General features: G+C 30.4%; 1 protein-coding gene across 50 annotated transcripts in view; it reads right to left on the reverse strand.

Annotated features, from left to right (window-relative positions):
* The window catches only part of bt (projectin protein bent), a 437,567-nt gene that overhangs the window by 333,865 nt on the left and 88,869 nt on the right, over positions 1–14,833 (reverse strand). For 46 of the 50 annotated variants that reach the window (XM_081762406.1, XM_081762402.1, XM_081762405.1 and 43 more), the window contains 8 exons: positions 13,629–13,679; positions 13,293–13,370; positions 11,731–11,796; positions 8,803–8,853; positions 5,374–5,424; positions 4,225–4,275; positions 2,938–2,988; positions 156–206 (listed from right to left, as the gene is read on the reverse strand). In XM_081762406.1, the coding sequence (XP_081618532.1) occupies positions 156–206; positions 2,938–2,988; positions 4,225–4,275; positions 5,374–5,424; positions 8,803–8,853; positions 11,731–11,796; positions 13,293–13,370; positions 13,629–13,679 (450 nt within the window). The remainder of the gene's footprint in view (positions 1–155; positions 207–2,937; positions 2,989–4,224; positions 4,276–5,373; positions 5,425–8,802; positions 8,854–11,730; positions 11,797–13,292; positions 13,371–13,628; positions 13,680–14,833) is intronic. The other 4 variants (XM_081762424.1, XM_081762403.1, XM_081762420.1 and 1 more) reach the window with 3 other exon arrangements.

Consider the following 14,833-nt stretch of genomic DNA (forward strand, 5'->3'; position numbering starts at 1 on the left):
TTTACGGACAATTTCAATAAAAGTCATTTACAGGGAAACGATTTTTATCATTGAAAATTATATAACATTTAAACTCACCGAGAGAGAAGAAAAAGCAGTTTACCAGCAGTAAAAAGAACAAATTATATACGCCTATTACTATTTGAGTACACTACCTTTAAGGAAGCCTTTCTTTCTTCTGGAGTCTTCTTTGCAGGTTCTTCTACCTACAAACAAGGGTAAAAGTTGGGTGAACAAAACAAACACAGAGACTTGACATAAAACTCACAGAACAGTGCAATATAAGAAGGAATATAATAGGATTATACTAGGTTGAGAATTTTTTTTTTTTGATTCAAGGAAATTATGTAATTATATAATTTTAAAATTATAGTAACGACAAATTCATATTGGAAATTCAGGTTTATTGATGTAAATAAAGTATTTAAAGAGTTAAACATGTATTCTGTACTGTTATTGACAAAAGTATTTTTGATAGCATTGTTACTTAAATATTTTTTAAAATTTAATTATCCTCCTAATTCGCTTATTAATTTGACTTTAGTCATAACTTAATATTGTCGTGCTCTCAGATGTTTTTCATGACGAGTCAGAAAGTGAAACTCAACCATCTTTGATTTCTGTCAGTATTCATGCTAGCAAAAAGCATTTTTGGCGTAACGCGGGTTGCGTATCTTCCAAACGTGTCCGACTTTGGTTCTCCTCATTTTACACCAAACTGCACAGAGGGTACCAAACCATGGTCAAAATATATGGTAGGTGAGTTGCTGCTGCTTCTATGGTAAAAAATAGAAGGTGGTCACTCAAACATAAAGCAAAAATATTTGAATTCGATTATCTTCGACTTGCTTTTTGCTAGAAGTTTCAAGGGCGAAATATTTCTATTTTCGGTAAGACTCTTTAAGCAAAGTATAGTTATACTTTGTTTCACCCTCGTAACTTAAGTTGTTTCCGAGATATGAACAATTTTTGATTTTCGAATTTTCAACAATAACTTCGAAATTCGAAGGAAAATGAAGTTGGTTTTCTGGCTAAAGTTATCTTTAGACATGATTTACTTTTGGTATGAATATCACAGCAATCTGTGTAAGAGCACTTTTCACCCCCTTATCCGGCTCTACCCTTTAAACGTCGATATTGACACAAATACATACTAAAAATTAGCCAGCAAATACTTTAGGTATGAATTCTTGAGAAAAATAATTTGTAGCTAAAATTAGTTCCCTGCACCTGATAATGTCCTAGTGTAAAAATTAAAAAATGTCGCAATTGTGTTGTTTTGCACTAAACTTGATTAACACGTTCGCTGCTGAGAACGACCATCGGCATCCAGTACTGAATTTGGCATATGCGCCGGACGTCTCTCGGCGCTTGTTCCTGCAGCTGATTCACTTGCACTTGCACCTTGCACCAATACCTGCACTAACGCTGGCGGGAAAGTGAATCAGCTGCAGGGACAAGCGCCGAGAGGCGTCCGGCGCATATGCCAAATTCAGTACTGGACGCCGATGGGCGTCCTCAGCAGCGAACGTGTTAAATGTTTACCTTTTGAGGAATTTTCTTCTCTTCTGGAGCTTTCTTTATTAATTCTTCGACCTATAGACAACAAGTGTCGATATATGAAATAGTGCAGTGTTGAAGGACATAAAAGCAAACAAAACGTATGTCTGAGACCAACATATAAAGCAGTTATATGATACATGCTTTTTGCACTAATGGGAAACAACGAGTTCACAAATTTTAGTACACAAACAAAACATTTTAAATAGTTTTGTCTTGATGACAAAACAATCATTTCTAAAACACGTATAAGACATAGAAATCATAAATATAAACAAAAAGTACAAGGTTACATGACACTTGACAACTCTACTAGTTATCAGAATAGCTTACCATCTTAATTATTTTGTAGACGTCGGACGAACTTCGTTAAAATAATGCAAGTTTGGTCAATTTCAGAAAATAAATGTTCATAATGTTTCTATCATCATAAGGCCAGAACTCACTGGCTCGGTAAACACTTTTTATTTAAAAATTACCAATAGCATAGCATCTCTTTTGCTTCTTCTAACTTTGACTGGATTTTGTTACATGCAAAATTATTACACATATACTTGTTTGTTACACGACAAATCGATCTTTACAATATACCTCTGTACAACAAATTGCCTTTTTCGAAAAAAAAATAAATGTTTTACTTTCTAATAAAGAGGAAACAAGTTTCGGAAACGAAACGGTGTATCTAAATACTAATAAATAACTATTTTTTTTACTTCTATTGAATCCTGATATTTATAAATGATAATTCGCTAAATTAGTGATAAAAATATTTAAGTTATGTGTGATGGAATACGTTGTGTATAACATAATATACTGGTATGAGGGAGAAATTAATATTAAACAAAACTGTGGAATATAACATTAAAATGTCGTATAAGAACCTTTTACAATTACTTAGGTATTTCAATCGTGTTAAAAATTAGCTTTGAGTATACACGATCTTTGCGTTGTACTAGTTTATCAATGAGAAAAAGTAACACCATACGATAAATTTTGATAACTTATGATTTTGTTTCGAAATGCGAAAAAAGATGTGCTTTCAGAAGTTGATTTTTCTTTTCGTGTATTGCCGGTTGAACGATAAAACCAATTACCTTTCATTTAGTACAGAACGGTAATGTTATTAGTTATCCCCAAAAAATTAGCAAATTGATTTCTGATCATTGAAACTTCTATATTATTGTACTGATGTATCTTATATGTATATAGTTTGAAGAGTATTATCTAAAATAGAGCACTATACTGGTTCAGATACCATCGTGTTTGATTTACAGTAAAAGAAAATGCATTGAACCAACTAAAAAACTTTGTAACCATCCCAAGATGTAATGAAAACATCAAAGTAACGCAAGTGTTTTCATCATTCTGTTTCATTACCTTTTGTGCTGGTTTCTTTTCTTCTGGTGGCTTCTTTGCGGGTTCTTCCACCTGAAGACAACAATGAAATACTGAATGGAAAGTCTACATACTATAACGCAAGTTTGAATTATATTAATGCAGTTATACTGTGTGAAAGATTCTGTTATATTAATCTTTATGTTGTTTGGTGACTCTTTGAAATGCATGAACCTAATTAGTTTAACATGTACTACAACATATAACTTGTGACTATTTGAAGTGTAAATAGGTAAAATTTTAAACTCAAAATATTCCTAATCTAAGACAAGAATTTATATTAAATATTTTATTCTTAAAAACTGATAAGAGCATTAAACTGCGTTTCTTACTTATGAGGATTAAAATACTAATTTAGTGTTATTCAAAAAGAGACAGGTCATTATGTTGAAAAATCAAGAATTATTAGCATGCGCAAGAAAGTTATTTCCGAATAAGTTTTAAAAGAAATACATACATTTAATATGTACTCACGATTAGTAAAGACAGCATGTAAAACAACCCAAAATCTTTTTTAATGAATAGCAATGTTTTCCGTATGGAGCACCATCACTTAACTGTACTATAATGCCTAACCAGAAAACATCTCACTGGTCTTTGTAAATGGTGGCAAACACTCATTTTTTCCTATAATTTTTTAGAGCTCTTTTTTCAATTATGTATCAGAGAGCATACTTCCAATTAGAACTTATCAATAACCCTTAAATACTGGATTTATAAGCACTGGACGTTTATATGAAAACCTAGTAAATATATATTTCAATTGGACATAAAAGAACATAAACTACAGGATAGTTTTAAGTACGCGATATTATTCTTGCAAATTTTAATCTAAATGATGTTTTTGTAATTGTTTAGTTATATTTTATTATATACACACACAGTTAAAGTTTATGGTGTTGAAAAAGTAAAAATGCTAACGAGGTTTTTGTTTGTACTAGTATCATAAAGAATCAAAAAGAATTCCTATTTATTTCGCGAATAATAACTTCTTTGCATGTTTGAGGTATTACGTAATATTGAGTCGAATTAAATGTTAACGATTTAAGAAAAATTACATTTTATGTTAGCTTGAGTGCAAAAGAACAATTATATTTGTTAAGCAAAATTGTGATCTTACATTCATACCCATACAAGAAAACTTCTTGTGGGACGTTTCTTTGTTATATCGTATTTAGTGTTCTTCTGTTTTGTGTGTGTTACACTGTAACTCGTGTTAGTCTTTCACACAGTAAATAAATTAATATAATACTTTCAATTATATCTTACCTTTGTAATAGGCTTCTTTTCTCCTTCAATTTTCTTTGGAGCTTCTTCAGCCTATAAATAAGATTGAGGTGACGAATAAGGTACTACTTACTAATGGGTAGCACATGCAACAAAACTTGACAATACACGGCTTTGTAATGCCATTTTTGGGTTGTGCATAATAATGAAAATACAGTGTTGTAACTGAAGCTCACAACAATGTACTAGGACATTTTTTTTAATGTAGAGCACATTGCAAAACGCAAAAGATATCAAAACGTTATTACTTATTTGTATTTGAATTTATGTGAGTGTTTACAATAACGGTAGAGTGTTACACATATAGAGTTGATTTAACAAAAACTTGAGTTAGAAACTGAGGAATATACTTTTTAGAAAGGTTTTTATGATTAAGAGGCTTTAGAAATGTAAATAAAAATAAAACTTATGTGAAAGCGTATGCGAGAGGAATTTCGGGATGTAAATTTTAGTTTGTCGTTAAGTGTGCACATTCAGAAGGAAAGCTGAGTTATTTTATAATACTAAAGTTACAATTGGTAAGATAAAGTAAACTTGTTTATAATCATGGAAGAACCAGATGATATATTGTGATTATATTGGAAATAATAATACTCTTCAGGGATATTTTGTGCATGGATAAATAAAGAAGGAAGGTAGTGTTAAAAATTTAACAGTTTATGTAACATAACTATTATATTAAGCCACACGTAACACAGTTGTTTACTTTTTCTTTTAGCGGAAGTTAAAAATTGTAGTCAATTTGAGAGACAGTTAAGTGATAGACACAATGGATTTTAAAATAAAAGGTATGTCACGAACACAAGTGGAGGACTGTCAACTATTGGATTACTCAACATTGCAAATTTTAAGCAACAAACAATCTAATCTACTTATTCAAGCTTGGTAAAACGACTCGATAATTTTAATGAGGGTTGCGATACGTATCAATTTTAGCGAATTTTACCTAAACCCATTTACCCTATATGATTGCAGGCTTCTTTCAAGTCAATTTTGTCAGTTTCTCATATGCTTTACAGACATACAAAACGGAATTGAATCTTTGCTCTCTAGACTTGTTGTCTGAGATTGGCAACCGAATTGCCAGATTATAACACACAGAACTAACATAGCTTCACTATTATATTTTACCTTTTGTGATGGTCTTCTACCAGGTGGCTCCTTCTTGGCAGGTTCTTCTATCTACAGATAAAATTACAAATAGAATTGGTAATATGTGATCGACAAAAAGCTGTTTGAAATATGAATCTTTATTGCTGTATAAAACTCAGTTTGCATGAACTCTTGTGTCGCCAATGTTATTAGTACAATTTCCTTCAAGTTGTTTTTGAATATTTTGGTGTAAAACTTATGAACCTTTTATAGAAATTTGCTTGCAGACACTGAAGTAAGAGCAAAGTCGAAATGAGTAAATATTAAGTGAAACGAAAAATATTTAAATGAGTAAAGCAGTTTTCTTTGTAAGAATTTTAAGTAGAAATTGTAATAGTATATATTAAATTAGAAACAACCTTAACTAAAGAAAATATAGTTATAGGTTAATGTAGTGAGTTTGTTTAGTTGTAGTTCATTTAGTGGATTAAAGGTATTCATTAGCAGTTTAACTTTGAATTTAGAATTTATGAAAATAGCATGAAAGATTCTTTTTAGTTTAAGGTCCCATGCTTATGCACCGAGGCTAAGGGAAACGATGATGATGAGATGGATTATAATAGTGAAATGAAGAAAGTATGAGAAACGGGAAAACCGCGAGAAATCCCACACACGGTGTTTGTGCACCACAAAATCCACTTGGCGCGGGCTGGCATTGAACCAGGGACGCTATGCGTTAGAGGTGAGTGCTCTGTCACTGAGCCAAAGCAATTCCGTAAGTAGCATAAAAGAGATAATTATATAGAATAGTAGAATGTCCGAATCCAACAAAGACATCATGCAATTCCATCATCTGCTAATAGTTGAAATATAAAATTGATAATGTGCTTTGTAAGATGTCGTTTATAGCTTAAGGATAATTTAGACTGTCCCATGTATTAATCGTGTAAGTGAGAAGTGCTGATTAATGATATTTATCATTTCTTTTCTCTTATTTTCCAAATTCATAACTGTCAAAAAATAAGAACTTGAAAATGAGAAAGAAACAACCTCCAACCGCCCAAAGTACGTTTAGAAGAAGGAAAATTAAAATTACTTTATGAACAATAAAGAAACGGTTGAAACCACATATTTCACTATAATAATAATACATCCAATCTATTTATCATGTTAGCATTAATTAAATTAATATGTCTTGTAACAACAGGCTTCTAAAGTAAGAAAATAAGATGTATGGATTTTGCTTCCATGCATAAATGACGTCAAGAGATTGAAAACAAATACAATTGGTATAAATTATAGCGATTCTAAACAAAATATATTCACAATATATAAAACTGTTTTACATAAGATAGTTTTGAGGTATATTATTATAAAATACATGCGCACTTTATGTTGTTACAAGTTGAGACAATATTTGTGAAAATATCTTAACTATATATAAAATATAGTTTCCCGTTGACATAAATTATTGAGCACTTCCTGTATTTAGCATGATTGTAACTTTCCGGAACTAACCGAAAGGAAAATTACTAAAAGTGAATATTGTTAATTCTTAGGGGGTCTAAAGAGGAGAAGAAAAAAATTCCCTATGCTATTTAAATGGGCCGTTTATTGGACCTATAATCTCATATTTAGGTACCTGGAATTGGAATAAAAACTTGAAATTCGGTATGCTTGTACGTTTTCGTTAGCGTTAACTAAGTAAATAAGTAAAAATAAAAATTTCAATCTTTAGAGTGGTATTATGGGGAACTGAAAAATCTTTCCCATGCTATTTATATTGGGCTCCTTTTACACCCCCAAATTATTGGGCACTTCCTGTAAGGCTACAATTATTAAATTTGACATGATTGTAGCCTTCCGGGACAAACTGACAGGAAAATTGCCAAAAGTGAATATTTTTAGTTGTTAAGGGGTCTAAGGGGAGATGAAGAAATTCCCATGTTATTTAAATGGGCAATTTCTTGGGATACAAAATCTTATCTTTTAGATAGTTGAAATAGGAAAAGGAACTTGAAATGCCGCAGAATTCTGGTTTTAAGAGGTGCGAGGCCGTAGGCCAAGCAAAGGCGCGGGTGCGGGGGCGAAGTCCCCAGCTGGGCAAATTCAGAAAATATGAAGAGCAAATGCACAAACTTCACTGTTGATGCAAAGGCTGATACATAAGAGATGCGAGGCCGTAGGCTGAGCAATCGCGGGAGACTGGGGAGGGAGCCCCCAGCTAGCCAAAGTTTGTGTATAAATCCTGATGGTCTGGAGATAGAAAAAATTCAAACTTTCCTGAATAGTAATTTTGAAGGGCTTCCAGTTTTCTACATAATTCAAAAAAAGTCTGAATCTCAATTTGAAGTTGCTGAAGTTCTTGAAGATGCGAATAACATTAGTTATTACTTTATAGCTCTCTAGATTTCTAATGCACTTCTTTAGGAGAAATTACATCATAATATACTTAACATTATGATTACTAACTTTGAGAAATATTAAAATATTGTATTAAAAGTAAGAAAAAATAAAAATAAATATATGGGACAATAATTTATAGTCAATAGAGACCTAGAGATATTTTGTTTCACATATTTCCGACCATAAAAATTATCATTTTACAGATGAAAGGTTCTTTCATCATAAACGTGTCACATCATCTGTTGATTCTTACAGTTAGATTTATAACCAACTAATTAACTGTGGCGATAAAACTATATGCGATTTCTTGATAGCTATATACGAGATATATAAATATCTTGAGCAATAAGAGATAATTTTCAAAACTTGCTATCATCGATAAAGGACGAAAATAATTTGAATGCTAAAGATGTATTAGTAGATTTTTGTATTTTTAAGTATTCTATTCACTTTCGGGACGTTCAAGACAGTTCCTATTGCTTCCTCTCCATATTCTCCAGTATAATGGAATCATTATTATATCTTTATGTGGGTATCTTATTTGGTAATTGGGAAACTCTGTACTAATATCAATTGTAGATAGATTCAGCTCTTTTCAAGCTACCTACTAACGTGTAAATGACTTTTTTACTGAAATGAAACTAACATAAAAGATATGGAAAAATGTAAAAATAAATATTATCAAAAACGTTAACTGTTTGGAAAGCCAAATGTATTATTAGCCATATTGAAAAAAATCATTACCGGTGCAAGTTGAAAAAATAAGTAGAAGCACGAAGTGTACTAACCAGTACACTTTAATGATGTTAAAATGCTGAAGCTCTGAAAAATGTTAATTTATGAAAGACTTATGTCCTGAGAAGACATCTAAGAAGCACTAATAAAATTACTGAACTCAAAAGTTTCCATTTGCGTACCAAAGTCAAAGAAAATTCTAAATAATAGAATAGTGATAAAAATCAAAGCTGTAGAAGCAAGTTAACAGAATTCTACATCAAACCGTAGTAACACCTACAAGAAAAGCAAGCATTATTAGCAATTATAAAGTATTTCGGATCATACCTTAGGAGCTTCATCCTCTACCGGTCCATTTTCATGTTGAGCAGGAGGTGCCTAAAGCACAGATTAAAGTTTTAACATTGATTGAAAAGAATGATAAGTAGCTTATAAGTTGCCCGTATTTTTGATTCCTTGTGCTCAAGAAAAACTAATAAATAACACATTTATGTTCAGACACGAATAAAACATATTAGAGAAAAACTAATAAACTGGCACTAATATTTCATGTAATTAGAAAAACACAAAACTTTTGTTCCAATAGAATTATGTTTCTTTACTGGGTTTATATAGATTATAAATTAGAAACGAATAAGATATACATATTAACAAAGTCAAAAATATAAAATGAAATAACATGTTTAAATTTTATTGTTTCGAATAGTAGAATTTTTTCGTCAAAATTTGTACCTTCTGGTTAATCATATTTCATCCTAAAGCATTTAATTCAGCTTTTGACGGTATCCAATGAAACTTTGTAGTTTCATTTAATACCAATGCTGTGGAAATAGATTTTTCTTTATATTAAAATGGAAATCTTAAAATATAATGTTCAATTATACAGAATATCCTTGCAATAATTACATATTGCATATGAGAATTCAAATTTCTTTAGTGTATTTTGTACAAGGCCTGTATAAACAACGCACTGAAATTCCTGGTAAACGTGGATTGGAAAGAGTCATTACAAGTTATAAGATGCCAAAAGTATGGAAAAATGACTTAAAACAAATAAATAGAATATTATAGAATCTAGCAAAAAGAGCTAAAGAATTACGCACGAATCATCATGAATTCTAAATAAATAATAATGTTTCATATTTAAGTAGTATCTGCTCAACGAATGTTTTAAAATTTTTGATTACAGGTAAACAATCTTACAAATAAGTCTTTCATATGGAAGATAATGTCTTAAAATATTTTTAATTTTCTTGTATTAATGTTAGATGTTTAATACCACTTTCTATCGACAGCAAATATTTATAAATATGTTCCCTTGATATGTAATCTATCTACTTCTGCATGCACGCAAGAAATATTGCGATAGAATCTGATAATGAAAGGTGAAAATTAACAATTTAATTTCCACATAAGAAAATTTAAAATATTTCTCAACATTGAATAAAGGACTAATTATTTACAGTTTTGCTTCAAAGCACCTTTCGATACTTAGAAAAAAACACATGAGATAGTTTAACTAGTATCATACGTTCTGTATCATGATTAATTTTAAAATATGACATTCATGCTTAGTTATGTACAATTTATGAATCGGCTTTGCCAAACCCTATTGTTGTCGAGTCAAACCTTAAGTTACGTTAAAAGTAACTTTCCAATATTTCTTTCCAAGGATGCATTTCTTGGTAATTCAGAAGCCAGTTTCACGTTTTCTTCAATTTAGAATCTTGTCATTTGAAACAATAATATAAATTCAGTAATAATAAAATTATAGCTTAATTCACATAAAGTTATAAAATATCTAATGTATTCTAAAATACTTTGAACTAGGAATTAGAACCAACAAGGTAAATATAGAGAAATTTTTTTCGATCAACCTTCACAAGAGAAAATTTGAAAGAATCTTTTCTCTAACACCAACAGATGCGTGAGAACAATCTTTGTTACATTCAAAAAAGTATGTTCACTTTCGAAAAGCAAAATAATACAAATACAAGAAACGAAAAAGACCAATGTCTAAAACATACAGACAACCAGCATTCTAACGAGAATCAATAGAAGAATCTTCTCCAATTCTCCTAGAAGCACAACTGAAAACAAACAGTTCGTAATTCTCTCTAATTACTTTGTGTTAGTTTTACAAAAGACTTTCCTTTGTACCTAATCATAGTATTAGAGTCATGTTTCAAGTGAGACAGGACTATTTCTAGTGCATAAAGTATTAGATGCAAATGTCTATGAACCAACAAAAAAAAAAGTAAAATATATTTTTAGTTGTGATTGTTACTGTTTAGTGTTGGTTAAAAGAATATCAAACTTTGCAAAATGGATTTCTGTTTTAAATAAATAGTAGGTATAAAAGACATCGATGTTATTTCAAGAACAAGTATATTAGACAGAAATAAAAATATTTTAAACAGTAGTGAATTTATGGGTGAGTAGGCTGTGTCAAGGTTTAGTATTTGCTGCTAACTGTATGCACATATTAACAGGTTTTAATATTTCTTTAGTAATAGGAACATTGAAAATGTAAACTGTGTTCAATTAGTTTTACAAATTGTTGTTTTACGAGTGATATTCTTAATCAAGTTCCGGTAAAATGTAGGAAGGAAAACAAGATTGACATAAATGTGTACATGTTCGATCGAAATTCACTTACATATTAGATGGTAATGATACTTTTTCCATGTAGTCACCACATACATACAAGCACTTATTTTAATGGACACGAAATTTTGTATCTCACCAGAAAGATTATAAAGTCCGAAGTGGTAGGCCTCTCCTTCTAGTCTAGACTTTTCAAGCACAGGCTTCAGCTATTTTAAACATATACATGGAAGTGTAAGTTGAGCTAAGAACAGTTGTAGTAAGCCAACCATTCTTACTATCCCAAAATTGGTTATAAGCTTCTAACCACTGCACTGCACTTTTCCTTTTTTCTCCCCGGTATTTTCATCTCACCAAATTCTTTTCACAAATCACTTGTTTTCTTAAGCCTATAATGCTGCAGGCTGTAACTCTCCCGCTCTACTTCTTCGAGTACTCAAATATATATGGTGATTATGTGAAATAGTGTCATAAGTATGTATGTAGCGTTTTGTGCCATTCTTGTTTTCATTTTTATAGTTCAGCGTAACTTGATTAAAAACAATCCTATTAGTATACTAAAGTGTTAGTGCTAGTTTGTGGTAATATATCAATTCAAATAGAAGGTGTTACAAATCGTCGTTACGGGCCAACAACAACAAATCTCACCTTCTCTGGTTCTTTCTTTTTAGGTTCAGGTTTTTTCTCAGGTGCTTTCTTGGCCTCTTCCTTTTTCTAAGTGCAAAAATAAAACCATTCTGTTACTAAGTTACCTAATTTAGTGTCGTTATACCAATTCTACCTATATTACAAATTAATACAGATACATTCTTTACATGGATGACAGTTATTCTTGTAACATAAAATAAAATATTACTCTTCCCTCCTTAATATGAAATGAATTAAAATATTCTTCGTTGCATTTCGACTGAAAATAATATTATATAATTCTTAAACGATGAAAGGTTCCCTTTTTGCTATTAAAATATAAATATTCTTTCTTTCTTCATTCTTGAAACATTGTTCCCAGATTTCTTTTATATTCTACTTTAGTTTCACCACTTAGACAACATTTCCACTACATATTCGTATGTGTTCTAGCCAGAGACGACTTAACGGAGAGCAAACCGGGCGGCAAAAGTTGAAGGTAAATTATTACTTATGTTCAACATTTATGTTGAAAAATGAACAAAAATATATTAACAATTAACGAATTTAAATTATAATAGTTTCATGACAACACTCTGTATTTATTATCTATACTGAACTAATAGATAACATAAACATACTGTTGACACTATTTATTTATTTATTTAGTTTTGAAACCCCTTTTTAAAAGGAAAGATAATTCCTTTGGATGCAATTTATCTAGAAGTAATTACTTCCTCTTTTAAAATTATATTTTGTTATTGTTTTTATAAACCATTGACCTATTAACTTCATCATAGATAGCATTTAAGTTTACAATAAATCTATAAACAATATTCTTAATATTAACCATTGGGAGATAGCGTATTAATATATTATTAGTAAATTAAAGTTAAGATGCATACCATAGCAAAAAGAACGACAAAGGTGTAAACATTTAATTTGCAAATAGACGGATATGAATACATTTATGGATGTTATTGAAACCATCACTTCACTTCTCTTCTGTCTTCAGAAGCTAGGTTAGTGATTATTAATTTACCTGATGTCCAAAAAGCTTTTGTGCCAGAAGCTCAGTACACTAAAATATTTCTCACAAATTTCTTTCAAACTTGATAGCTTCTAGTTTCTTTTAGTAGAAAGCATTAAAATTAGTTCCATAATTGCGAAAGGTAGTTGTAATTTTCTTTTCATTGATTCTTCTTCGATTTTCTTGAGAAGTTAGTATGTTTTCAATTTTAATTTTTAAGTATAATCTTCTATTTGTGATTAAAACTTGCTTTATTCTCTTTCAAACGAACTTCTGATTGAAATCCATGATGTTAATGTTCACAAAATATTATATAGAAATTGAAGTTACTTTCAGCTTTATCAGTATCGGAAGAAATATGTATATTTAGGCTGTTTCAATTTTAAACCTCTTCTATTAGTGATAGTAGAATAGAAAGCAGAGATATTAACAGAGTCAGCGAGTGAAGGCAGAATTATTTTATTATCATATGTACATGTTACATGTGGAGTTAGTTTCACCGGTTTAATCACCTGAAGACTATTTACTTTCTGAAAATGATTAAAACCCTTACCTTTTCAGGTTCTGCCTTCTTCTCTTCTACTTTCTTTTTCTCAGCTTTCTGTTCTTCAACCTTCTTTTCTTCTTTCTGCTTAAAATAACGAATAAATACGTGTGTAAAAATTAAATCTTCAATTCGATTCACATTAGTATCAATCGCTTGTTTCAGGTTAGAAAGAATAAATGTCAAATAAGATTACACGCACATCCTACTAAGACTGACGAACAACCATGAATTCACAACAGTATCTGTAATCAAGTTTTCAATTCCATATTAAGACGTATGCTAAATTATTGAACTAAGGAAAAATTATTACACATTCTTCAACAGAAAAGAGTGGTAACTAACCTTTTCAGGTTCTTTCTTCTTCTCTTCTGGTTTTTTCTCTGGTTCTTTCTTCTGGAAGTTCAAAGTGAAAAATAGTTTAATGTTTTCGCTTTAATACTCATCCACTCAAAATTTAATGCAATTTCAATCCCACAATATAGTTAGACAAACAAAAATAATTAAGAGTTCTCCATACATATTACATAAAATACATTCATGTTCTACAAAAGTATAGCCCTCAATACTCCATTATCTTCTAATTTAATTCATGAATTTAGAATTAAACCTTGCATCTTGTTTAGTAAAGCATAAACAAATTTCTTATCAAATATACACATAAAAGATTGTAAAATATTTTTATATATATAGAATTTTACACTGTGATTCTAACATGAATAATTTGACAATGAAGATATTACTGCAGCAAACAGAATGTAATGTGTAGGGAAACTTGGAAAACTTGAGAGCCAGAGTAGATAAAAACCATCCACGGACAAAATTTAGGAGATGTTGGCTTTATACTACGATCAAAAATGTTCACCAATAATAAAGTGTCAATATCTACAATAATTTTTCATATAGATATACGAAATTTGGCCTTCAGTTCCTACGTTCGCACGAAAGTTCTGGCTTTCAACCATTCATTCATTAAGTTAAAACATTGAAATTTCAAATTACACAGAAACAAATATGTAAACATTTCAGATATGATCCAAAAAGAGAATAAAATAAAATTATCACACAAAAAAATCAAATTTCATACAATATTTTTGACAAATGTTTCTATGTAAATATTCATAGATGGGCAGATTGGTTGTTTCTTCCACTTTTATTCAAGGAATATATCTACATAGATATCTTTTACAGTTCAAAATGATTCTTTTCGTCTATCGAGGGCAATATTTTTATTGTCTTTAAAAGGCAAATAGATTTTACACTAAACATATATATGCAATCTTATTTCCTGAGATAATGTGAGACAAGTGTCTGTTTTTACTGAAATATATTCTTCAACGTTACGAAGTTCCTTATCATACAATCAAAATGTGATTTGTCAAAGGAAGTGGTGTACACGCATCTCGATTGAGTGTGTGTGTGTGATGCACTCAATTAAATATCTAGGTATCATTGAAAAAAAAGGTTTGAATTGAATAAATTCGGCAATAGCCCCAGATATGAATAGTGACGAATATGAAAATAGCACGACAGGAAACAGGTTGCAAGAT

This window comes from Thermobia domestica, chromosome 6, assembly GCF_964235325.1.
Source record: "Thermobia domestica chromosome 6, izTheDome1.hap1.1, whole genome shotgun sequence".
NCBI classification, from domain to species: domain Eukaryota; kingdom Metazoa; phylum Arthropoda; class Insecta; order Zygentoma; family Lepismatidae; genus Thermobia; species Thermobia domestica.